This window comes from Vidua macroura, chromosome 13 (genome assembly GCF_024509145.1).
Source record: "Vidua macroura isolate BioBank_ID:100142 chromosome 13, ASM2450914v1, whole genome shotgun sequence".
NCBI lineage: Eukaryota > Metazoa > Chordata > Aves > Passeriformes > Viduidae > Vidua > Vidua macroura.
Genome location: NC_071583.1, coordinates 444,698 through 469,810, shown reverse-complemented (window position 1 = coordinate 469,810; position 25,113 = coordinate 444,698). Strand labels below are relative to the sequence as shown.

Sequence of the window (25,113 nt, the reverse complement as noted above, 5' to 3'; positions counted from 1 at the left end):
GCTGGCCCAGAGAGGCACCAGCAGCTTTGCCTGTGTGGGTCTGTCGAGTCAGGCTTCCCCACTTGCTGCTGTTTGGAGCAATGGTGTCACCTCCTTTTCCCTCTTTCCTGACATTAACCCATCATCTGGTTCTGACAGTGAACCCCACACAACGCATTTCATCTGTCTTTTTTTCTGTTCTCTCATCATTTTCTCCTTTAGTTATTTCACTGCTGATTTGGTCACAACACAGTTTCAGTCTATTGCTCACCCTTCCTACCCTCCACAGCAGCTGAGAGATGAAAACCACTGTGTGTCTTGTCTCTACAGGCCAGTGAAGGTAGTAAAGGGTAGGCAAATCTGTTGCCCAATGGTTGTATCTGCATGCCTGTTTTCCCAGTAAAATTTGGTTTTATTTTTCATACATTGGGCTGGAAACAGTTCCTGTCTCCACAGTCTCCAAACTGCTGAGCCTCTCCTTGACACTCTCTCCAAGCTCCCTGCTCTGTCCATTTAAATCCTCTGGTTTCTCTCCTCCACTATTTTCCCTTCACTTTGGGCTCCTCCACCCCATTCCTGCTGCTCATGTGCCTCAGCACCACTCCATCTGGTCCCACTGCTCCGGTGCTCACCAGCAGGAATTGTCACAGCACAACTCCCAGGGTCCCCTGAATACCCTGGAGACTCAGCCTGGTTACAGACATGAGCAGGAAAAGTGCCACTAAAGGGCTGAAAAGGCAGAAAACCAAATGAAAAGGATCCAAATATGTCGGGTTTAAAATTTCCATGACGTTTTTAAGACCTGACATGGTCTTGGACTCTGTCTCAGATCTCCAGTGCTTGAAGCTGACTCTATTGCTGTCTCCCATCATCCTATTTCTCCTTTCATTATTTGTGTGTGCCAGTTCTTTCGGCCCTTTGTCTGCCCATGTTTCCTCTTTCAGCTCACTGTTCCCCTGGGCTTCATATTTGTTCAAAGCTCTCCAATCCTGTGTTTGGCTTCATCTTTCACAGCCCTCTCTGCCACCCTCCCTGTTTTCCAAGTCCCTGTTCTACTTTTAGCAATCTAATGATTAGTCCAGGACACCAGGGTTTTGCAGCTGCTGCTCCCAAGAGATGGAAGGAAGAAAAGAAGGATTTCCTTTTCCAAACCTGTTGGTCTTCCAGATGTGCAGAGTGTCAGGGTCTGTGATCCCTCTCTTCTCTGCCTGTTCCTCTAGGAAGTCAAAGAAATACTTCACAGCCACGGGAGGTTTATCATCTCGGATACTGAGAATGGCTTTGAACAAGTCATCCAGGAACTTCTGGAGTGTCCCCTGCAGGACAAGGACACAGTGCACTCTGGGGAGAGCAGCAGCACCCAGGCCCAGGAGAACAGCAGAGGGGCTGTGACTGCTGCACACTAGGGGAAACCCTTTGCTGCCAGTTGGATAAGTCAGAAGAGAGAGGGGATGCCAAAGCAGGGAGGGAACAATTCGTTTGTGGATAGCGATATAATAAACTTGCATTTGGGGTTAATTTCTTTTGGCATCGAGATTTTCTTTCTTACTGCTGGGATCTCACATCTGTGCTTGTTCTGTACACCAGACAGAATAGACCAGAGACTGCTGGCCATCCCTGTGATCTTTGCTTCAGTGAGGCACCATGCTGGGATTAAACATGGGCCAGATCTGACCTCAGATCACACAGACATTTCTCTTGCTCTCACAGCCGAGCACCTCCATCTCCTGTCCCAGCAGCATCTCTTTCTGAGGAGATGGTTTCAGGTCTCAGCTTTGCATCTCAAGCCCTGAGGCAGCCAGAATCCCTTTTGTCTGCACAGACCCCAGTCCATCGCAGGGAGATCATGTGGGGCATCACACAGCAGCAAGGATGAGCTGGGAAGCTGGAGGGACCCCGAGGAGCCTGGCAGCCTCACTAAACGTGATACAGCCATCCAGGAGAGGAGTCCCACTGCCTCTGGGGAGCAACCAGCCCTGCAGTGGGAGCTGCAAGCTGCTCCTTCCCCGGAACAGGCTTCACCCCACAGACCACAAACAATCCAACCTGCCAAGAACAGGGGCAGCCCAGCTCCTACCTTGGTGGAGAGTAGCCGTGTCAGGTAGATCTCTGGAAGAACCTTCTTCCTATGGCTCTGTCTGTGAGACTTCTTATGTTCCACTGATTCATCAGTTGGGAGAACCTGGTCCCAGATAAAGCAGATAAACATGGTCAGAGCACTCTTCCCTGCAAGCGTCACACTAAATTTTACTTTCAGCATAGAATTTCAACTGCATATAAAATTCAATTAAAAAGCAGTTATTGCTTTATAAACACACCCTTATATGGCTTTAAAAAAGTGATCTATAATACTCAGTTTTTATAACATTTGTTTCTCCTGTGCTCTTTATTGCCTCTCTCAGCCTAGATGAAGGAAATGAACCCATTTATCTTCCTTTGCACGCCGGCCTGCTTGCCCCCCCGGGCTGGGCTGCACCTCAGGCTCCCAGCAGCAGTGCACATGGCTTCTGCAGAAACTAGCTTTGCTTGGATTTGGAAAAAGCACAGTATGTAGGAATGCTGGCTTTTTCAAAACAAAAATGAATATTCCACTGGTAAGGTCAGTGAATTACTCTCTATAATGACAAAGCAAGCAACTGACATCCATCTTGGCATTGTTTCACATGTGAACAGTTGGTTTCCCATCCCTTCTCCCTCCTTGCTCTGCATGTGTGTGTGTGTGTGTGTGTGTGTGCGTGTGTGCTTCTACTTGAGCATGGAAATGCTTGCAGAGAAAAAAAAGCCCCAAACTAGGCTATAAAATATTGTTATTGTCCATAACACCTTTTTTTCATAACAGCTTTTAGCGGCATTTAGCACTTGGCACTTCCAGCACGGTGCAGCAGCAGGAGCCCACGGAGCTGCTCAGCCCGGGAAGCAGGCGGGATGCCAGGAGCTCCCAGCAGGTGACAGCCGAGGTGTCACAGACACCACCACTGACACTGTGCCTGCCGTGCCACGCTCTGACCTCGCCCCTGAGCTCTCTGTGGCTGCAGCAGCTCCAGCAGACACAGCAATTTCTCTGCCATCCTGGTAATTCTTTATCACGTCCCTCAGTTTATCTACAGATAAAGCTTATCTACAGATCACCTTTCTGCGCCTCTTTGAACCCTACTGAAGAGAACTAATGAGCCCTGATGCAGCTTGTCCATCACATCTGGCACTACAGCCCACAGACATAATTTAAGTTAATATCAGCAGCCCCCACATGCAGCCATCACCCCTGCAGCCAAGAGAGGGATACTTACCAAGTGGAAGTACTTTTCAGTGTCCAAATCCTTCACTGTGGAGAAGAAGAGAGAAACAGTGGCTCAGCTGTGGGGCCCAAACTGAAATCCATCTAAACTGGTGACCTCCATGTCAAGAGGCATCTGAACCCCAAGAATACCAACACCAAGCTGGCATTCTCAACCACAAATGATCTCAGCGTTTCTCCTTGTTTTGGGGTTGTTTATTGCATTATCGGGCTCGTGGCAAGTAGCCTAGGAGTACTTTAAGGGGGACCTGAGGTCTCCCAAGGGATGTTTGAAGAGAGACTCAAGAGGGCACGAGAGCAGGGTGAGCACAGGGGCACTCCTGCACCGTGATGCCCCGCTGTGCCCCACACTCCTGGGATTGTTCCGAGCCTCAGCATCAGGATAGCTCAGTCCCTAGCAGCTCCTTGCCACAGCAGGCAAAGGACTCCTGGAGAGTCAGGCTCTCTGGAGGCAGCCTGGAAACACGGTTTGAAATTCCTTGTTTAATGTGGAGTTTTGTCTCACTTGGTTTGTTTTCACTCTGCACAGCCTGAAACCTAGAAATGCACTGGCAAGGGACTGAATATATGTAACTGGGAGGAAGAGGACTTTTTCAACCAAGTGATTTCAGATTCTTCCTTTTTCTCACTCTGTCAGCACAGATTGTATGCCAGCTCCCAGTGAGGGTGTGAGATGGAAGGTGCAAACACCTTGAGGGCTGGGAGAGCACCCTACACCCCATGAGGCAGAGGGAGGAGATTGGATAGCACATGTTTAGATCCCCCACATCCACAGCGCCCAGGAATGGGGGCTGGCAGCCTCTTCCAGCATCCCCAGCCAGAGACAGCCCTCTGACAATGCAAGCACTCCTGCCCAGTCATCAGCAGCAGGGAAGAGGAGCGAGATGTTACCTCTGCTCAGCGTGGTGTCCTTCTTGTCCGTCAAACTCATGGCCAGGGATGCCCCTTCAGGGATCTGTGGAGGAAGGGAAGAGCACGCATTGATGATAGGGGCCTTATCAGTGCCTCCCTGGTCCTGTGGACATCCCAGGAGCTGGGGGATGCTGGTGCAGTCATAGTTCTGCCACAAACATCCCCTGAACTTGCCCTGCCCTGCCCCCTGTTATGTGGAAAGGGAATTTTCAATACAATTACAAGATGGTGAGGTTCTCAAACCCGATGGGAATTGGGCAAACACATGTATCTAAGGTGCACTTTTGGGTGTCGACACCAGGTAATTTGAAAAGGAAGGGGAGTTTGGCTGTGCAGGTGCTGGTTTGCCATTCCCCAGACGGGAGAAGGGAGTGGTGGCAGCCGTGGGGCTGGTGCAGCCGCTGCGCTCGGGGGCACCGTGCCAGCGGCACGGCTGCTGCCCCGATAACCGTGCCAATGAGCACTCAGCTCCACTTCTGTTTTCCAGGCACGGCTACACACCAGGGAGGATTACGCTTCCAGGCGTACCGGGGAATATGAAAATCATTAAGTATTTCTGGTTTCATTTAATTTTAAACAGAAAAAGAATCAAGAAAACAATCTGATTCACCATGTTTCCTCATGTTTTCGGCCTCACTTCCTCAATGGTATCCCCAGCCCCTGCTCTCAGAGCAGGCACTGTCAGTTGTAGCTGCAATTTCAGCAAGAGTGCGGATCAAGAGCACAGTGATACTAATCAGCCAGGCTGGTGGCCCTTGGGAAAAAGAGCTTTTTCCCCCCTCTTTCTGTTGTCAGTAATAACTTGTTTTGCATGAAGAGTGTTAATTAGTTTCTGTGTGTTGCAATATTAACGAGATTCTCGCCAGGGCAGATGTCTATTCCCTGGAAGCTCTCACGGAGCTATGGCAACCTCTCTGCTTGTTCCTGATGATCCCATTTTGGAAGGAAACCACAGCTCGCCCTGGAGGCCAGGCAGGTTCTGAGGAGCTGGGGCTCCCCTGAGGTGTTGAAGCTTTACCTTGTAATGTGCTAACGTGTTGAGTTTCTTCCTGCCGTCCTCCACCACCGAGGTGTCATCGAGGTCCCGCAGGATGTAGCTGTCAGTGCTGGTGGCGAACCACTCTGAACACAGAGAGGGGAGAAGTGAGACCCCAGCCCGAAGGAGGCAGGGGCCAGGGGGTCTGGGACTGAATGGCTGCCCTGATGTCTGTCCTCCTGTCTGTGCTGCTTCACCCATGCTCTGACAGGCACCAACAGCTGCTGCACAACTTCAGGTGCTTCACCTGTTTCTACATTCTGGCTGGTCCCGTGCACCTGGTCCTTACCGAGGTCGACATCTTCCACCCTTGGCCACTGGGAGTAGGGCACGTTCTTGCAGAAGGCCTCCAGAATTTTCTCTTTCACTTGACTCAGTGTGTCTGTGTCCATGGCTCTGACACTCAGGGAGTCCATCCCACAGCCTTGGAAGGAGACGTTGAGGTTCTGCAGGGAGAGGCTGTGTTAGGGACAACCTGCCTAGTTCTGCTGGCTCCCAGGAACGCTTGGTGTCTGCACAGCTCTGGCTGGTGCTCCCTAAGCCCTGTGCTGATGGAAATCAGGCTGAACTAATGTGGCCATCAATGATTTACAGCACGAGAAGCACTGTTTTACAGCCCCAGGGGCTGAGGGCTCTGTTAACCAAGCTGGGAGAACACAGGGAGTAACACAGCAGCCCCCTCTCATGTTGTCTTGGTAATGGGGTTTGCCCACCACGAGGCAGGAGGAAGGGTCAGCCCCCATTACCAGTCGTGTTCTCAGTTGCTTGGCTCCAACTGGTGACTAATGGGACCACCAAAGCTCATTGCTCAGCCTCTGCTTGATGCAACAGGCCAAGCTGTACTGCTTAAACCAGCTCTAAGCCTGCTGCAGGACGGGTCTGCTGCAGTGCCTGGAGCCCTTGAGAGCTCCTGGACAGCGGGACAGGCAGCTGTGAGGGCGTACAGGCTGCCACAGACACCCACTCGGAGGCCAGGGAGGTGCAGCCACTGCCTCACAGCCCAAAGCTGCAGGGCAAGGAGAGCAACTCTTTCTATAAGAAACCCTCTCCTCTTTCCGTCTGGGTGCCTCCTCCTCTCACCAGCTGTGCAGACCTAAATGCTCTGAGCATGGCATCTCCCTCTCACCCCAGCTCTCGGGAAGCTCCATGGCTACTCACCCTTGGCTTTGCCTCTATGTTCTCCCTCAGCAGCCACTCCTCGTTGAGGGTGTACCTGGCCTTCCCTGTAATGGCATCGATGGAACCCTTGTTAATCTGCTGTTTGATGGCACAGATGAGCAGGAAAAAGGGCTCTCCAACTGTCTCCTGGGGAAAGGAAAGAAGACCAAGTCAGCAAACCGGACCTGGCCGTGACAGGTCCATCAGCAGCGCGGCAGGGACAGGCTCTGTGTGGACAGTGAAGGTGCCTCTGCACACCAGGGAGCAGGACTAGTGCACCCCAGGTGCTGCAAACACCTGGTGGGGGCCACTGCCTCCCAACTCCCACTTGCCTCTCTCTGAGGCTGCTGAGAAGTTTTCAGACTTGTGGCAACATGACAGCGCAGATGGGGAAGAGGACACAACAGCCAACAACAGCCGCAGGCCGTTTTTGGGGATGCTGTAGCTGTCAGCATCAACATACCCCATCCAAGTTCTGCAGCAAGCACTGGAGCTGTGGAATGCCACCGATGGGCTGTGCCAGCCTGTGCTGTCCCAGGAGCAGAGCTGGGGTGCTGCTCGGAAGGTAGGGGAAAATGCATGGCTGTGCTGAGTAGGGACGTGCACACATGACACTCAGCAAAATGCAAATGTGCATTAATTTACATGTGAATTACACAGGAACAGGGAGAATCTAGCATACTGTGCTACAGAGATGCTTCCTGCAATCTGACAGGGAGCAGACTGTACAACATGCTGCACTCAGCAGGACAAGATAGGGCTGATGTGCACAAAAATCCAAGAACAGAGATATTTGGGCACCCAGCTTTCTCATGAACGTGTCAGGTGAACCCCTCACTGCACTGCCTGGTTTGCCACTGAACTCCATGGGAGTGAGCCCACAGCCTGGGCCTGTGCCTCTGGGAACCAGTGTTCATACTTCTCATACCACAGCAGAGCCCTCATCACAGCAAAACAGAGGATCAGGGTCAACGAGCTGTTCCCATGTGACAGCAAGCAAACACACCATTTAACTCCTTACATTCATCAAACCTAAGTTCATGGGAGAGAGGTGAGCTGTGGCACTCCTGTAGCACAAACGAAAAATATAATGGGGAGCATCTATTTCTGATGTGATTCAGCTACGCAGTTTAATGCCAAATTTCTGAGCCAGTTCTGCCTGCTGCACTGATGTGCAAGGGAAACATAAGCTATTTTCTTAAGGAACTCTTCAGTGTTAGAGTACATCCCATTTTCCCTAATGTTCACGTTCAATTTCCTTCCAATGAGGCAAGTGCAAATTCTGCACATTTATGTATTCTGAGCCTCCCCCCCTGCACACACAGGCCTGCCATCTGAGAGCCTGCTCAAGACAACAGATACCCCATGGTTTGATATTTCTCAGCTAGGAACTGCTAAATCCTGTTCAATCTGCTTCTTAATTAAAACTTGGTGATTCTTTTATTCTAATTGCCCTATAAAATTGCTAATTGCTAAAGCAATTAGTTTGATGTCAATTTGGATGCGCTGCATTTGGTTGATGATAGGGTGATACAGCAGGGCTGTCAGTGGGCACACGCCGTCTGTGCCAGCAGGGCACTCACTTCCTTGTCAAGGGTAACTTCGTGAATACTGGGGAGCTCCCTGGGTCTGCTGCAGGGGTCTAATGATTCCTGCAATGCTCCTGTGAGCAGGCAGCACAAAATGGGCTCAGAGCAGGGCTGTGGGTGCCAGAATGCAGGAAGGCATGGCTTTCAGAATGTAGAGGAAGGTGTGGAGTCAGGAAGTGGAGAAGCTGATGATTGCAAGGAGTGAAGACACAAAGAGTTAATTTTGGAGAGAAAGGCAGAAGCAAGATATAACAAGGGGACAACACTGACACGGAGACCTCCTCAGGCTGCAGTACCACTGCCCTCATACTGCGAATTGCAAGACACCACTGCCTGGCCCTGCACACGGGGTCATCAGTCTCTGACACTGGCCATGCTACCAACAGGAACCCTGTTTGTGTCACACGTGAGCAGGGACAAACCTGAGGCTAAACTCAGAGCTGGGCTCTGGAGCCCTCCCATCCCCGCCACGGGCAGCTCCAGCCACAGGGAGACTGCAGTGTCTCCAAGAACATTAAAAAAGGGCGAGTCCTACTGATATGGGAGCTCTTATGGGTTGAAATGAGCATGGGCTGCACAGGTCAGGGCTGACCCCGCAGCACCTTCCTGCTCACACCAGGCTGCCCTGGAAGCGCCGGAGCGCGCGCTGGGGGTCACAGCACTGCCGGGTGCTCGGGCAGGATGTGGCCCAGGCCAGCCCACAGGGGACACAGCGACAGCGCTCCACCACTGAGATGCTATTTCTGTTTGGCTTTCAGGTTCAGGAACTGTGGGATGTTATGGAAATCTGCAAAAGGGCTAATCAGACAGCGAATTTCAAAGCGGGGAAAGAAGGGCTGGCAGGCAGGGACTAGAGATAAAATGGCAAACTTGTGAAACCTCCAGCATTGTTCAGAAAACTCATCTGGAACGGAATCAAAACTGTCTTTGGACTTGGCTAGTTAGGAGAAAGGAAGTTTAACCAGAAGAGATCAGTGCTGATTCAGGACAAAAAAATACTTAAAAAAACACAGTCTGGGGCCTTTTTTTTCCTCCTATTGTGAATGTATTTTAATGAGACTTCATTTTCATTTTTGACTGAACTGTTATGGGCCCTTAAAGCCACCCAGGGCACTGAAATAACTGCAGTAATGGAAAGCACAGTTCAGGCTGGCAGGACTTGAACTGTTCCACGCACACGGAGCGTGGGAGGGCTTCATTTTTATATGCTTGGGAAAACAAAAAGGTTTAGAGCACAGACTAGATTCACATGCTGCTGCCCTATTAACACAACTCTGATAAGTTATTATAGATGTCCTCCCAGGAACACACTACAGCCATTTCCAAAATGTTTTGGTGAGCCTAGAGTGGGAACAGCACAGAAAACAGATGCTTATCCCAAGTGCCTGCTAATTTTGGGACAATTATCTGTTGCATTCTGTGAAGAACCAAACCTCCATCCCACATGCAAAACTTGGGCAAGCTTGGACCCAGACATAAAAGCTGAATTCCAGAACCCTACTTTTCCTTTAACTCCCCAACCCTGCTAGGAGCCAGGCACAATGGTACCACAGTAGCTCATGGGGAAGGCTTTCTTTAAAAGCTTTTTCCACCAGAACTGTAGCACAAAGTAGAGACGTGGACCATTTCATCTACGATCCTCACCCATTTCTGCAGAAACAGAGTTCTGCATTGATTGTGCAAATGCTGCAAGTTACCTCTGAGCCCCCGTGCCTCGCAGCAAGCCCTGCCAGCTCATCCCAGCCTCTCACACACTGCCCCAGCCCCTGCCAGGGGACTCCATCGCCTTCAGGTGCCCTCCACATGTGCAGGCCACAAATGCCTGTGGCCAGCAGCTCTTTCCCAGCTGAAGACAGCTCCTTCAAATCATTTTCCCCCAAAACACAAATGGACGGGCTGTTAGGCAGAGCATTAATGCGAAACAAATGTTTTGAGCATGTAGCGTTGACTTACAAGGGAAAATACAAGCACTTGGAATTTTTCCACTGCACAACGGCAGGGACTTTCACAGCAGCTGTTTCAAATAGACATTGTGATTAATGGGGATAATTCAGGAATGAAAACCAGGCCCATCATCACATGTCTGACAGAGCAGAGCTACAGGCAGGCAGGCAAGCCTTCTTTTTAACCAAGAAATGCCTCTCTGAAGGCAGCAGAGTTTGATCCTTAGGAACGCAAGGCACATGGGAGGCCTTTGGCTATCACTACCATTTAAATCACAGCCTTGAGCTGACACCAGCCATGTGGAAGGAGGTGCTGTCTGTTCCACCACAGCAGCTCCATCCTCATTTGTGTGGTGGGGAAGATGCCATCTCTGCTGATCTGGATCAAGCTCCTGTCCCTTTGCACAGCTGGGATTGTGTCACCTGGGACAAATTTTCTCTCCAGACATTCCTGTCTGATCAATTATTTTCCCTTTTTGTATTTCAGGAGCAGCTCAGTGTCACCTCTGATCTCACCCTCACTGTGGAGCATGTGAGATATCAGAGTCTCCTGGAAATCAACTTAATTGTGCATTTGCTTTCAGAGAGGGGAAGGAGGCTGCAGCTCTGCACTGCCATGGCTTCAGGCTGGACATGGGAGGCCTGGAGGGGACTGCAAACCCAGTGCATAGCCTTAGCCCCTGCCAAGACCCTGCTGCAGGTGGATGGAAATGCACATTCAGCCCCCAGCCCAACAGCTCTGCAAGAACCCAGTCACCTCACAGGACCCCACAGTCCTGCTCCCACCATACCCTGTTCTCATCCTCCCTCTGCAGGCCAGGGGGAAGCCAGCTCACAGCTCACAGCCCAGAGCCCACAGCCCAGAGCCCACAGCTCACAGCCCCCAGCCCCCAGCTCACAGCCCCCAGCCCACAGCTCAGAGCTCACAGCTCACAGCCCCCAGCCCACAGCTCACAGCCCAGAGCCCACAGCTCACAGCCCCCAGCCCCCAGCTCAGAGCTCACAGCTCACAGCCCCCAGCTCACAGCCCCCAGCCCACAGCTCACAGCCCAGAGCCCACAGCTCACAGCCCCCAGCCCACAGCCCCCAGCCCAGAGCCCACAGCCCCCAGCTCACAGCCCCCAGCCCAGAGCCCACAGCTCACAGCTCACAGCCCCCAGCCCATAGTCCATAGCCCAGAGCCCAGAGCCCACAGCCCACAGCTCACAGCCCAGAGCCCACAGCTCACAGCTCACAGCCCCCAGCCCACAGCCCCCAGCTCACAGCCCCCAGCCCAGAGCTCACAGCTCACAGCCCAGAGCCCACAGCTCACAGCCCAGAGCCCAGAGCTCACAGCCCCCAGCCCAGAGCTCACAGCTCACAGCCCCCAGCCCACAGCTCACAGCCCAGAGCCCACAGCTCACAGCCCCCAGCCCAGAGCTCACAGCTCACAGCCCCCAGCCCACAGCCCCCAGCTCACAGCTCACAGCCCCCAGCCCAGAGCTCACAGCTCACAGCCCCCAGCCCAGAGCTCACAGCTCACAGCCCCCAGCCCAGAGCCCACAGCTCACAGCCCCCAGCCCAGAGCTCACAGCTCACAGCTCACAGCCCACAGCTCACAGCCCCCAGCCCACAGCTCACAGCCCCCAGCCCAGAGCTCACAGCTCACAGCCCAGAGCCCACAGCTCACAGCCCCCAGCCCACAGCCCCCAGCTCACAGCCCCCAGCTCACAGCCCACAGCAGCACTGCCCAGCCCTGGGGATGGCCACAGCCCCCCCGGCCCCAGACCAGGGGAATGGGCAGCAGTGCTGCGTGTGGAGCTCCTCACCATTTGTGAGCCGTGTAATGTGCTCAAGCCTTCAGGCCCACGTGATAAGGCTCCACTTTCCTCTTTTTCTTTTTTCCCTGAGAAAGCCTTCTTGCACAATGTCCATTTTTAGCACAAGCTGGAGCTGGATCAGATGCCTCACATGTGGTCTCCCCTCCCCAAAAGGGAATATCAGCACTTTTTTTTCTCCAGTGGTTAACTACAGGCGCAAAATCTGAAGATTAAAAAAATTTTACTAATTTCCTCTTTTCTATCCTTACAGGCTGGATAGCTGGGCTACATTGGCACAGTCATCCTCATCCACTCCTGTAACTCTTCTTTTATTAGACTGGCTAACTGTGTTGGCTAGAATGAAAAACTATGAACTACAAAACCACTGGCTTTAGGACAAAAAATGGTCATCTGGGATCAGAAGAAATCACAATATGTATGAAGACAATATAGAACCGCTTCTGTGGATGTAGACAACACTTCGGGAAAAGAGATTTTTTCAAAGCCTTTTTCAAGGCTCTTCCCGTGGGTATAATGGGGTATCCTCCAATTAACTGCTGTGGAATCAATTAAGTTATTGCTCAATTCTTCTGGGGAATTCCAAACAGAACTGGCAAATGTTGGAGATAAAGCACTGAGCAGATGGACTGCTGATGGCTCTGAGATGCCAAACATTTTCCTGCTCATTACCAAGAGAAGCCCATCAGCCTTCTGGGACAGACACCCCACCCCTCCTGCTCAGATTTGTGCAGAACCACGAGGTCGCCTCTGCATAAGAGGCCCCACACAGCAGTGGGCACCGATGCAGAGCAGCCCCGGCGTGCCCTCGGCCCTTCTGAGCCTCCTGACCCCCGAGACACACACGCTGACTGGGCAGCACAGCTGTGCCAGCTGGTCACAGAAACAACACACAACCAGGTGGGCCCCAAAACCTCCAGCCATTCTGGTTATTTTTCAGCTCCCCTATGGCTCTTCTCAACCACAGTGAAAATGTTGATCCGTGGCCTGCCATGAAAACTAAGCTCACCAAAATCCTGGGCAGAAATGGAGAAGCAGCTGAACTTCAGGTTGCTTTCCTACACCTGAATCATTCAGTTTGCCAAGTGTCAGTGACCATTTGAGTGGCACTGCTAGCAATTGTCAGGTCCTAGGCTATCCTCTGCATCCCTCATCCCTGCTGCACACCGAGGTGACCCTGCAGCCACCACAGCAGGGACTGGTTCTCTTACTCTGAGATAGCTGTACATGCAGATGGACATCCAGTTTGTGAGCATCTTCTCCACCACAGATTCTGTCCTCCTCAGCATAAGCTTGGGGTTTTTGGAAGCTGAAGCATCTATTAGATCCACCAAGAGGTCCTTCATGATGCTGGTGTAATACTCCAGTTTCCCGTGCAATGCAATAGTAAGCAGGGAGGCCAGGTTACACCTGAAACACAGAATGATACAGGACTCAAGCCCCAGTCCAACAAGACTGAACTGCTGACTGGCACTAAAATACCCAACACACAAAGGCAGCTCACAGCCCATGAGCCTTCTTAATGGTGTTAGTAGTTCCAACCCTCACTCAGTGCTGCAGGACCTCAAGTCAGCTTGCACACTCTTATTGGTAAGCCAAATGAGTGAGTGCTCCTCAGGGTTTATGGCCATCCATCTCTAACAGAAATGTGTAGGCAAGAGTGACTCAACCATCCACTGAAACACACAGTCCCAGACGCTGGCTGGATTGCTTTGGGTTAGGAATAAATTAGTCTCCTCCACCTGCCAAGTCTTTGGTTCTGAAGCTTATACCTGTCTCTGACAGCAAAGTCCTTCTGCTGCTCAAGAGCATGGACAAATACGATAAGAAAGTGCTTGTTGTTGAGTAAGGTGGAGAACAGAGAAATTCCTTCTTCCATGTTGGGTCGGCAGTTCTCAGGGATCTGAAGAAAAATTTAGAAAGCAGACTAAGAAAACCCTGCTTGTTGTTTTCCTCCACATGTTATCCCTCCTGATGGTGGGGATGCCCTTACTGAGCACAGAGATACTAAGTAGAAGAGCCCCCCCTCCCTCTACCTGCCACAGCCAGCAGCTTTGCTGGCAAGGAACCCCAGCTGGGGCAGTGGCAGTGGCCATTCCATTCTGTTCAGCACTCCTGAGGATACCTGGGGCACTGTGGCCAGTTTGGGGCTCCCACTATGAGACAGATGGAGCAAGTGCAGCTGAGGGCTAACAAAACAATTAGTGGGTGTACAAGGAGAGGTGAAGAGGGCTGGGTTTGGTCAGCTTTCAGAAGCTTTAGAGGGAGACCTTACTGCATCCTCAGGGTTACAGAGCCAGGAAGGATTCCAGGCCAATGCTTCATCATGCAAGAGCAGATTCACAGATCTGCCTTCTTCAGCCAGCCAAAGCTGATCCAGTGCTGGTCTGTGTTAATGATTAGCAACACCCAAAAGTGTTTGTTCTGTCAGTGGGTTACTTACCTTCCACTCCCCCACCAGGAGTGGATGTGTTTCCTGGACCTGGGAGCCCACCTGTGAGCTGAGCTGCTGGGATGGCAGGATGTAGCACTCCTCGTAGAGAGAGGAACACTGGAACCAAGCACAGTGTTAGGGGAGGGCACCTGTGTGCTGTGCACCTCAGGGGAATAAGATGGGGAGGCAGGTCACTGGGACTAAAGCCACCCATTCCAAAGACATGCATGGGGCTGGCTTTTGTAGCCTTGAAACACTTTGCAAGAGCCTCCTGAATGAGCAAACACCACAAGGATGGGGGGAGGCAGACGTCTGCTCAGATGCAGGGCTGTGAGGGCAGGGAGACTGCAAATAGAGTAATGTGACAGCTAGAAAACTCCCAGAAGAGAAAGCTTTACAGAAGACTATATCAAAATAGAGGAGTTCTGGGTGTTTCAACATATGTAACTTTTAAAACAGATGGGAAAAATGTTTAAATCCATAGCATTCATATACCAACCTGAAACTTAAAGCCTCCAGTGTGCAGAGATATGGAGACTGGGTAACTGAAAAACCTGAGTAATAGCTACTAATGAAACACTCTGCAGTCATAAATCATCATCTCAGTCCTCAGCACTGACACACAACTGCCTCGGGGGTGAAACACAGCCGCAGTGAAGGGCGCACAGCCACACAGCGGAGCAGCCGGTGACAGGAACGACGGCACCAGCACGTCTGCTGCAGCTCTGGGAAAGGACCCCGGGCAGACACACTGGGACTGGGTGCCCAAGGGACATCTTACTGGGAGCACCACGCACCCAACCTTGGACAGGAGGAAGGGAGAGACAGAGACATCCACAGAACTCCTGAGGACTGGCTGAGCTGCTGGGAATGCTTGGGGGCACCCTGCATGGGACAAAAAGCCCCTCTCCTGATTGACAATTCACCCTTCAGCCTCTGCTGAACGGAGTGGGGTGACACTGGAGCCCTTGAGGAGGAGACCCCAGCACTCTGCTTGTGTGAGAGCTCTTTCAGAGGAGGTGTGCAATGGCCCCAAAGAGGCAAGCCAGAGCAACTCCTGGAACAGTTGCCGCCAGCTTCTGTCATGTGCGAGCAAGCCCGATCTTGTATGACACCCCAGGAGGTGCAGCTCCACTTTTGATGATAATTAAGGCTGAAATATGTGACAAGTAAATACATAACAGTGGAATGATTTTGTGACACTGTAAAAGCCCTTTAGCAGAGCCCTAAACTGGGTGGGACATATCTGGGAGCAATGAGGTGCCCGTGACACGCGCTGTCTCCTTACTTTGGGGAAGAATGTCCTGGTGACAAAGTGCTTGTACTCCAGGAAGGGGATCCCCTGGCTGCGGTTTAGCTCCTTGGTCAGGTCTGTCATGTCTGTCTGCAGCTCTGCAAAACCTTATACAAAGAGACCCGCAGGTGGTGAGAGCCCAGTCCTCCACCAGCTGAGAGAGGCTGGCACTGGAAAGCACGGCACATCTCATCTCTGCCCCCTCACGCCGTGCCCTTGCGGGGGCTGAGGCCGTGTTTTCTCTGAGCAGCACGTTCCCATCGGGGTTTAACCATCGGACTGCACACCCTGAACACTGTCTGCCCCAGGAACCCCAGTGCCCTCAGGAGAGGACGTCAGCCGATGTGGTGGGATCATGGACCGTGGGGTGGTGGGTGCCAACACCTGGAATGCTTCTCCCATTGCTTTATGAGGAGCATGCTGCAGTTTCGGTTGCGCCCAAGAGGAAAGCACAGTGAAGGTTAGCATGACCTTCAAGTAACCCTCTGACACAGCCAAGGGCCATTAACCCCAGGTTAGAGAAGCTGGTGGCACTGGAGATCAGTGGCTTGCCCAAGCCAGGCAGCAGGACAGTGGCAGGGCCACACTTCCAGCCACTCAGCCTCATTCCCAAACCCTGTCAAAACTCACAGGCGATCACAGAAATTATCCTACAAATAGTTCCATAAACTTCTACATAGCACAAGGTGCTTCAAGCCTGCTAACCTGACATCCCGCTCCTAGCCACGGCACCTCTGCACCCAAAGAGGGACTCACCTTTGCGGATTTCCTCCCGGATCTGTGACTCCATCTCCTCCATCTGGAGCAGGGTTTTCTGCCAGTAGCGCTCAGCTCTGCGGCTCTTTGTGCAGAACACAAAGAGAGCTGGAAAAGAGGAAGAGAACAAGCCTTTTGGACCCAGGCTTGGGAGCAGCCGCAGCTGGGATCAGAGCAGTTCTCTCTGACACAAGTGCAGAAAGCTAAACCCAGAGTTGGTTTCACACCTACCACCAGACTGGTCAGGCAGTTGTCAATTGTCTGTAAATAAGTAGTACCAGCTGGAATTTAATGATCGTGCTGTAACTGTCACCTTCAATTTAGGTCTGGGCTGTCTGTATTCAGCTTAACTCTATATTAATGTATTCCAGATGATTAATGAATACAGAATTGAGGACGTTTACCACCTGTATTACAGTGTTCATATCTGACAGTCTTCCCATGCCTCCAGAAATATGTTTCTAATGATGGGCGATGCATCTAGTAAATAGGGTGCATTAGAGCCTTTAATAAAAATAAATTAAATCCTTACTCTAAAGCCCTCATTTGCTGTGAACTGGCAGGTTTCTTGCTGTGCAGTCATTCTGGGCATGTGATGAGCAGGGACCCTAGCCCAAGGACAAAGGTGTGCAGCACGGCTTCCAGCCAGGTACATACACTAATGTGCCTGCTTCAGATTTGCAGCTAAGGATGCTGGCTCTGCTCTTCCTACTCGGCCAGGCACCTGTCACTGTTTGTTCTTGATGATAGGATCTTGGCCTAAGAGCGCCTTTAGAATGGTCTGGGACAATCATGCCTGTGACCAAGATCAGTTTCTCACATCCTTCTTTATTTTGTATTATAGTAACTACTAAGTATTTGAGGAAAAGGGTAAGTTTATAAATATCACAGGTTCAATGAACAGAGTTGAGTTGTGGATTCAGCCAGGAAAAGCTCGGTGCTGCAGGGACCTGTGGTCCTGGTGTTAGCTGTGTGCCATACCTGCTGCACCCAGACTAGCTTCAGGTACTGCACATCTGCAGCACTCAGAGTTCACGCCTCCACATGCAGAGAGAAAAACCTTGCCACAGCCTGGAAACATGTCGTTCTTTCCCTTACCTACAACAGAGAGCACCAGCAGGATGCTGCAGATAACGATGGAGACAATGATCGCGGTCTCTCCTCCCCCAAGGTGCAGCATGGCAATTGTGTAGTTGAACTTTCCAACTTGGATCTGAGGAAGAAGGAGGCAGGAAAAGCAGGAGCTGAGCAGCAGGTTGCCAAAGGGCTGGGAGCAGGGAGGACACAGGGCAGCACTCAGCAGACCTTCACCCGAGGGCTCAGCTGGCACAGCCTCCCAGGCTCGGAGGGAGGGAGGCCGGGCTGTGCCTTTCACTGCCAGAGCCCGGGCACTCTGTGTGTCTCCAGGGAGCCCAATTCCCCTCCTGTGCTCTGGGGGATGCCAAGGCCACACCCAGCAGGCTGTGATGCTGCAGTGGTGCCCATCCCAGCGCCAGCACAGGGCTTTGGTGGCAGAACTGCAGGCCCCGTGGCCCCACTGCATCTGCCCCAGAAGAGACAGCCCTTTCCTAGAGAGCCCACGGCACCGTACAAGGCTGCCTGTGCTGCTCTTACTAGAAAATCACTTCCACTAATCATCAGCTTCTGATGGCCCTGAACAGCCTTTGGAGCCCTGCTGCACTCGCCTTTCTCCTCCAAAATCAGGACGGCTGCCACCCAGAAGAAGTAGGGTTAAGAAACTTTAAAGTCCTTGAAATACAAACAAACTAAGGGAATAAAAATAAATGAGACCATAGACGAGTAATGATCTTGTGGCTAAAGCAGTGAAAGGGGTGTCAGAAGGTGCTGGCCCTGCTCCCAGCCCGTACTTCTTGTGACAACAAGCACAAACCACTAGAGCTCAGTCCTTGGGTCTCCTGATCTCCAGAAGGGAAGAGGCCAGCACACATCACAGGCTGGCCGGTGCCGTTTACAAACAGCTCTTTGGGCCCTTGGAATGAAAGGATTCCACAGGATCATCTGATAAGGAAAACTCATGACCACACAAGGCTTTCGCTTCTGGAAATGTGAGTTTCACTTCTCCCAGGGAATGAGAAGTGAGAGAAACTTGAGAAAAAAAACCCTTGAAATTAGGTAGGGAAGAACTCCAGTAATCTTATGATTTTGATTAATCATTTGATTAATCAAAATTAATCTTTATTTCCTGTGTCATGGAACACCTCTGGGAAAGGTGCCCACTGGGGTGAAATTCCAGCAGCTCAGCCACTGGACCAAAGCCATCCCACAAGCAGGATCTTCCCACCACCTCCACCACCAGACACACAGCTCCATCCTGAGGGAAATCCAGCCCTAGCTCTAGGAGCATTGGAGAGGGCATGGCTGCTGCCAGTGGAAGCTCCAGTCACTGAGAGCTTTGGTCTCTACCCTGGCACGTTGTCCAAGAGCCATGGTGCTGGACAGGGACAGGAGCCACAGCACTGCAAGAGCACTGGGGCATTTACTCAGCAGCCTCACAGCCACATGCCCAGACTCAGGATCTCCACTGTCTCCCTCTGAAATGCTGCAATGAGGCAGCTCTTTAATGTGTTTTGAGTCTTTTTTCCTTCACCAGCTCAGCCTTTTGCATTTTTCAGAGAAAAAAATCCCTCGGCTGCTGTTTAATTCAATGTTTAAACTGTTTGGTCATAAACAAAGATGGGCCTGAATGTCTTGACAAGTCTCTCTTGTGTAGCTGGACAGCCCTACTCAACACTCAGTGGGACCCAGGCAAGGCTGCTGCACATGCCTGCCCTGTGTCACCAAAGCCATTTCTCATGTGTGATGAAGCAGCGGCCGCCCGTGGAATGGCCGGCAGGCAAGGGCCCCAGCCACGCCTGTAGGTTTAGTAGGGGTGCACAGGTATGAATACAAGCAGATTAATTAGCTGCACTTTCATTGCTGGTGCACTCTGAACACCCTTGTGATATTTAGGGCTGGGTATCACACTCCTGCTTCCTGGGGACTTGCCATGATTGGTTAATGTCACACCAAGACTAGCAAACTCAAAAATTCCTTTTCTTCCACAGAGGGATTCCCCTGTTTCTCAGTTCTTACAAAAAAAAAAAAAATTAAAATTACCCTGTTTAAAATTCCTGTTAAGATGACTCAAAAAAATCTGTTACTTCTGTATTTCCAAGACTCCAGTTTGCAACAGAATTTCATACACCTCAGATCGTTGCCAGTAAACTGGACAGTCCTGTCAGTGAATTGGTAGTGCACTGTTCTCCTGGGCAGCCCAACTCCAGAGCTCTGCAGCTCCCTCCAGCTCCCCTTGCCCTCCCTGCCCATGCCTCAGGCTCCCATCCATCCCCTGCCAACACACGGACTGGGAGAGGGCAGCGGGGTCTCCCACGGAGGTGGAGGCATTTTCTCTCCAGATACAAAGAGCCATGGTCACATCCCTGCATGGCCATGGGCTGTGTGTGACATGAGGGAAACTGAGGCAAGCACAGCAGTTCAGTCCAGCCCTCTGGAAAACAGGACAGTAACAAAGTGTGGTGCATTTGCAGACACAAAGAGAAACAGCAGCCCTGAACACTGAACTCTGCAGCGAGAAAGCAGCAGCCTTTGGAAGCCCTGAGTGCTGCTCTCACCCTCCCGGTCACTCCGCAGGGACCCAGCAGGGACCCAGCCCGGGGAAGGCTGGCCTCTCACGGCCACTCGTAGCCCTTCTGCTGGTGGGAGCAGAGCCGACGGCTTGAAGCCGTAAGGAAATCCCCAAACGTATCTGACGAGGAGCAGGAAATCAGTGCAGGTGACAAAACCTCACATGGCCAAGACCTCAGCGTGCCCTTCAGAGCTGACCAGCCTCCGCTGGGGCCCAGCGCCGGAGCTCCGCGGGCAGCTGCCACGGCTGGGGGCAGCCCTCGGCCCGGCCCCTGCATCCTGCTGACCCTGCACGGCGTGCTTTGGCCACTCTTCCCCTGTGCAGCCTCCTGCAGGGCCACCAGCGGGTGAGCTCGAGCTGGGCAGGCGCTGCATGAGCGGGGTGAGCAGCGGGACCCCCGTGCCTGCACGGCTCCTCACTCACCGGGACCCCCGTGCCCACAGAGCTCCTCACTCACCGGGACCCCCGTGCCCACACAGCTCCGCACTCACCGGGACCCCCGTGCCCACACAGCTCCGCACTCACCGGGACCCCCGTGCCCACACAGCTCCGCACTCACCGGGACCCCCGTGCCCACACAGCTCCGCACTCACCGGGACCCCCGTGCCCACAGAGCTCTGCACTCACCGGGACCCCCGTGCCCACAGAGCTCTGCACTCACCGGGACCCCCGTGCCCACACAGCTCCACACTCACCGGGACCCCCGTGCCCACAGAGCTCCTCACTCACCGGGACCCCCGTGCCCACAGAGCTCCGCACTCACCGGGACCCCCGTGCCCACACGGCTCCGCACTCACCGGGACCCCCGTGCCCACAGAGCTCCTCACTCACCGGGACCCCCGTGCCCACACGGCTCCGCACTCACCGGGACCCCCGTGCCCACAGAGCTCTGCATTCACTGGGACCCCCGTGCCCACACAGCTCTGCACTCACTGGGACCCCCGTGCCCACAGAGCTCTGCACTCACCGGGACCCCCGTGCCCACAGAGCTCTGCACTCACCGGGACCCCCGTGCCCACAGAGCTCCTCACTCACCGGGACCCCCGTGCCCGCAGAGCTCCTCACTCACCGGGACCACCGTGCCCACAGAGCTCCTCACTCACCGGGACCCCCGTGCCCACAGAGCTCTGCACTCAGCGGGACCCCCGTGCCCACAGAGCTCTGCACTCAGCGGGACCCCCGTGCCCACAGAGCTCTGCACTCAGCGGGACCCCCGTGCCCACACAGCTCCGCACTCACCGGGACCCCCGTGCCCGCAGAGCTCCTCACTCACCGGGACCCCCGTGCCCACAGAGCTCTGCACTCACCGGGACCCCCGTGCCCACACGGCTCCGCACTCACCGGGACCCCCGTGCCCACAGAGCTCCGCACTCACCGTCACCGGCAGCTGCCTCTCCGAGGAGCTCAGCGACTCGTTGATGGAGCAGTGGATGACTTTGTCTGAAACAATCTGGATCTCACACGAGATCAGGCCGATTTTCACCTGGTATTCATTGCTTTCCAGGCCCAGGCTGTCAGGCTCTTTCTAAAGGCAGAAAAAAAATCAGGATGTCAGGCTGCAGCATAGCAGTTAGAATTGCAATCGATCTTTCTGCTTTACTTCCCATATTCCCTGCTGTTTTGCAGACCTGGGAAGACTCTCCCTCACCAAGGACATTTTTCCAGGACTCCACAGGAAAGCCAAAACCAGGCCATTCCCCATTTTCCTGTTTCCCATTCTTCACTCAGCATGGGGCATAGGATGAACAAGCCCCTCATGGAACCTGGAAAAATCTGCTTTTGATCGGGCCTGCTGCGCATGGAAGATAAGGATGTAAGCACCCATCTGGGAGGGGGGAAGGATGTACAACGGAGGGGACAGCCAGGGGATGCGCCTGCAAAGCCTGAGAAAGGGGGAGCACATTTCTGGAGCACGTTGCAAACCATTAGGATATCCTGCAGCAAACAATGGCCTTTGAATCACTATTGCTCATTGTCCAGGCCAATCAGCTTCTGCACCCCAACTTCCTTGTGAGCTGAGCTGAATTCAGTAGCCAAAAGAGAAGAATGGATGACCTGTTTCTGCAGGAATAAACATCTATTGTCAGGCCCTTCTGCAGCACCTGCCTGGTTTTGGGCCAGGGCATTGTAGTTCTTTTCCACATGTCCAGTATTTCATTTAACCCCTAGCTACAGCACCCTCCCCAGGCAGCTCTCTGGCATCATGCCTCAGGAGGGATCCCCGCACCAGGCTGCATCTCCTGGGGCAGAGAGATGAGAAGCTGCAGGCTGAGCCAAAATCACCTGCTCCTGCCTCTCCAGTTCCATCCACCCCCTTCTCCGTGCTGTGTCTGTGGGCAGTCCCTGTGCTGGTACTTAGGACTGAGGAGCTGCCCAGGGTGGGGATGGCAGCAGCAGAGAGAAGCAGAGCTGTAACCACCACCCTCTTACATGTATGACCAGAGTCAAGGGCTCGCCAGGATGGTGCTTGATCCACTTCTCCTTCTTGGCTGTGGAGAACTGGGGGTCAGCGTAGTAGCCCAGGCTGAATTTGCTGATGTGCGAGGCCTCCTCGGAGTACATCTCCTCATCCAGAGCCGAGCGCTCGTCAGAGTAGAGGCGCCCGTTGAGGTAGAAATCGACAGGGGCTGGCTTGCTCCCCACAGTGACGTTGGAGGCAGCTGGAGAGGGGCAGGTGATGGCCGTGTCAGTGTGCACCTTACAGCGCTGAAAGCAGGAGCGAGAGCGTGTCAGAACCCAGCACCACGAGGGCTCCAGCCCATCCTGGGCACGGGCCGAGGCCCCAGCTGCACAGCTCCTGGCAGCAGGCACGCAGCCCTGCTGCAGCACCGGGCCATGCCTGGCCAAGACACCCACCGTGTGCTCTCTGCCGATGCCACGGACAGCCATGGACACGTTCTGCACCAGCCCAAAGCCTCTTCCTTCCAGGGTGATGATCCTGCCCCCGCTTTGAGAAGGGAAGAAAGAGAGGGTGACTGCAGAGGACAGTGCAGCAGTGGGATGTGAGGGCTGCATCTTCCTCCTGTCATTTTCTCAGAGGTGTTTCCAAGCTGCCTGAGCAGAAAATATGACCCAACAGCCAAAGCCTTCCTCCTATTTACAGCAGAAGTAGGAAGCTACCTACACAGCTACCACAAGATCATGTAAGAAAGGAAGGAAGGAAGGAAGGAGGAGTAGATGCTCTGGTGGAAAGTGGGGAGCCTCTTCCAGCATCAGTGAGCTGTGCCCCTTACTCCCACTGTCCAGAACAGCAGCCTCTGCATGCCAGGGTGTGCAGCAGGCATCCTGGCCACTGGCCATGTAAGTGACCTGTAAAGTGATGGCCAGGACACATCCCCTGCCCCTGCCCCTGCCCTGCAGCACCCACACAGTACTGTGAGACTTGGAGAGGGAAATGTCCCTCATCCTGCATCTTCCAGGAACTTGTGATTTAGACCAAAATGTGGAAATTGTTGTCTTTTGAATCTGCTTGGGGGGAATGGGAATGCAACACATGGGCTTCTCACTGTGCAGTCAACTAACAAGAATAATGAGCAGCTCCAATGTGAACAAGGCAGAGCAACGGCTGGAGAACCAGCACCACTCATCTGCACTTCCCCGTATCACATTTGACTTGTTTGGAGTATTTGCCAGGGAACAGGCAAGACTCACAAGTCCTGCTATCTGAAGAGCACTCCAGGCACAGTGACTTTGGGCATGAGGCCCCAGGATTCTCTGAAGCCTGGGGATATCACTAGGAAGTTATGATCCAAGTTTCTCACTAGCCTGTCACATCTACAGACGAGGGTACAACTTTTGCATTAGTTTAGGTTTTGGTTATATGGATTATTTTATCAATATGGTAAGAGAAATCAGACCCAGCTAAATTTTTACACAAGTTATTAGCACCTCATGGTCAATAGCCCAGCAATGTGCTAAGCAGTCAGACTGCACGAGCCACTCCAGAGGCCGGAGACAGCCTGCAGTTACCATCCCTGTTCTCTGAAATTTGGGAACGGCTCTAAGTACCAAGGAAGCAGACTAAGGTGACTGAGAAATACCCCAGTGGTTTCCTTTGTGACTTCAGGCGGGACATTCTTCCCTTGTCTCTTTTTAGGCACTGCTCTCACCAGCTGGAAGCCTGCGAGGGGCTGCGCCTGGCTGAGTCATGGCTCTGCCTTTCCCCTAAACATTCCCATAGCCTGCAGCCTTGGCATTGTGCTGGGGAACAGAGAGGCAGCTTTGTTCCAAGAGGGTCAGGCCACCAGAGCCTGCTCATGCTCGACCCTGGGCGTGCTGCTTTCAGTGATGTCCTGCAGCACAGCTGCTGGCCTCCCAGATTTCCTAGTCAGCCCTGGGTTTTTCAGACACCACAGGTGAGGAGGATGGTATTTCACCAGGGTATTCAAAGGAACAGAAGTCTGAGAACTCCACAGAGATGTGAAACTAAAAGCAATGCACTTTAAAAATTAAATACTGTGACCTCGGGGAAGGTTGAAATCCAAAATTACAAATCTCATCTCATCCTCCAGCAGTTTTACTGCCAAGAAAAATCCTCAGGGTCTCATAGAGCCCCCATCTGGGCCTCCCCAAAACACTCACCAGGTGCGCACAGTATAGTTACCAAGGCTGACATTTTTCCACTCATAAATGCATCAAAACAAGCTATGGACAGTCCTGGTGTGTGAGACCTCTTCTACTCCCATGCTGGGGTTACCCTGGAGCACCCCAAGAGCAAGCTAAAGCACCCTCTACACCCGTCCAGCCCAGGGCTGAGAAGCCCCTTTCCCCTGGCAGGACCTTCTCCCCACCCTCTCCCTCCTGGAGCTGACCCTCTCTTTCACGGGCTCAGCTAGGGCAGGATCTCACCTGATCTGGCTCTTTTTGGGGTTGATGTCTGATATAACCGGGTTCTTCTCATATTTGAAAGTGATGTTGTGGCTGGCACAAGACTTGTTCTCGAACTGCACGCAGACTGGCACAGCTGTGGTGAGCTCCACGGCGGGCATGGTGCAGGTGATGGTGCTGTCGGTGCGGCTGCGCAAGGACAGGAGGGGTGAGCTGCAGGGAGCCAGGGGCTGGGGGCTGGCCTGAGCACCCCTGACAGGGTGCAGCCACAGGAGAATGGAGCTTCCATCACATGCCAACTAGCTGTTCCTCCAGGCCTGCTAGCGGGCAGCTCCCAGCCCACACCAGCCGGCTGCCGGGACTGTTCCCCGCACACGGAGGGGATGGGCAAGTGGGGGATGCCGTGCCAGCACGTAGTGGTGCCCCC

The 25,113-nt window shown here is 53.1% G+C and overlaps 1 protein-coding gene across 1 annotated transcript in view; it reads right to left on the bottom strand.

Moving 5' to 3' along the window:
- PLXND1 (plexin D1) overlaps nt 1-25,113 on the bottom strand; it is a 71,819-nt gene that overhangs the window by 7,645 nt on the left and 39,061 nt on the right. The window contains exons 16-32 of the mRNA XM_053989488.1: nt 24,708-24,875; nt 22,716-22,806; nt 22,290-22,565; nt 21,235-21,384; nt 17,312-17,426; nt 16,214-16,321; nt 15,452-15,564; nt 14,173-14,280; nt 13,502-13,632; nt 12,941-13,139; nt 6,381-6,527; nt 5,512-5,668; nt 5,205-5,308; nt 4,166-4,229; nt 3,267-3,301; nt 2,057-2,161; nt 1,132-1,295 (exon numbers count right to left, since the gene is read on the bottom strand). Of these exons, the coding sequence (XP_053845463.1) occupies nt 1,132-1,295; nt 2,057-2,161; nt 3,267-3,301; nt 4,166-4,229; nt 5,205-5,308; nt 5,512-5,668; nt 6,381-6,527; nt 12,941-13,139; nt 13,502-13,632; nt 14,173-14,280; nt 15,452-15,564; nt 16,214-16,321; nt 17,312-17,426; nt 21,235-21,384; nt 22,290-22,565; nt 22,716-22,806; nt 24,708-24,875 (2,235 nt within the window). The remainder of the gene's footprint in view (nt 1-1,131; nt 1,296-2,056; nt 2,162-3,266; nt 3,302-4,165; nt 4,230-5,204; nt 5,309-5,511; nt 5,669-6,380; nt 6,528-12,940; nt 13,140-13,501; nt 13,633-14,172; nt 14,281-15,451; nt 15,565-16,213; nt 16,322-17,311; nt 17,427-21,234; nt 21,385-22,289; nt 22,566-22,715; nt 22,807-24,707; nt 24,876-25,113) is intronic.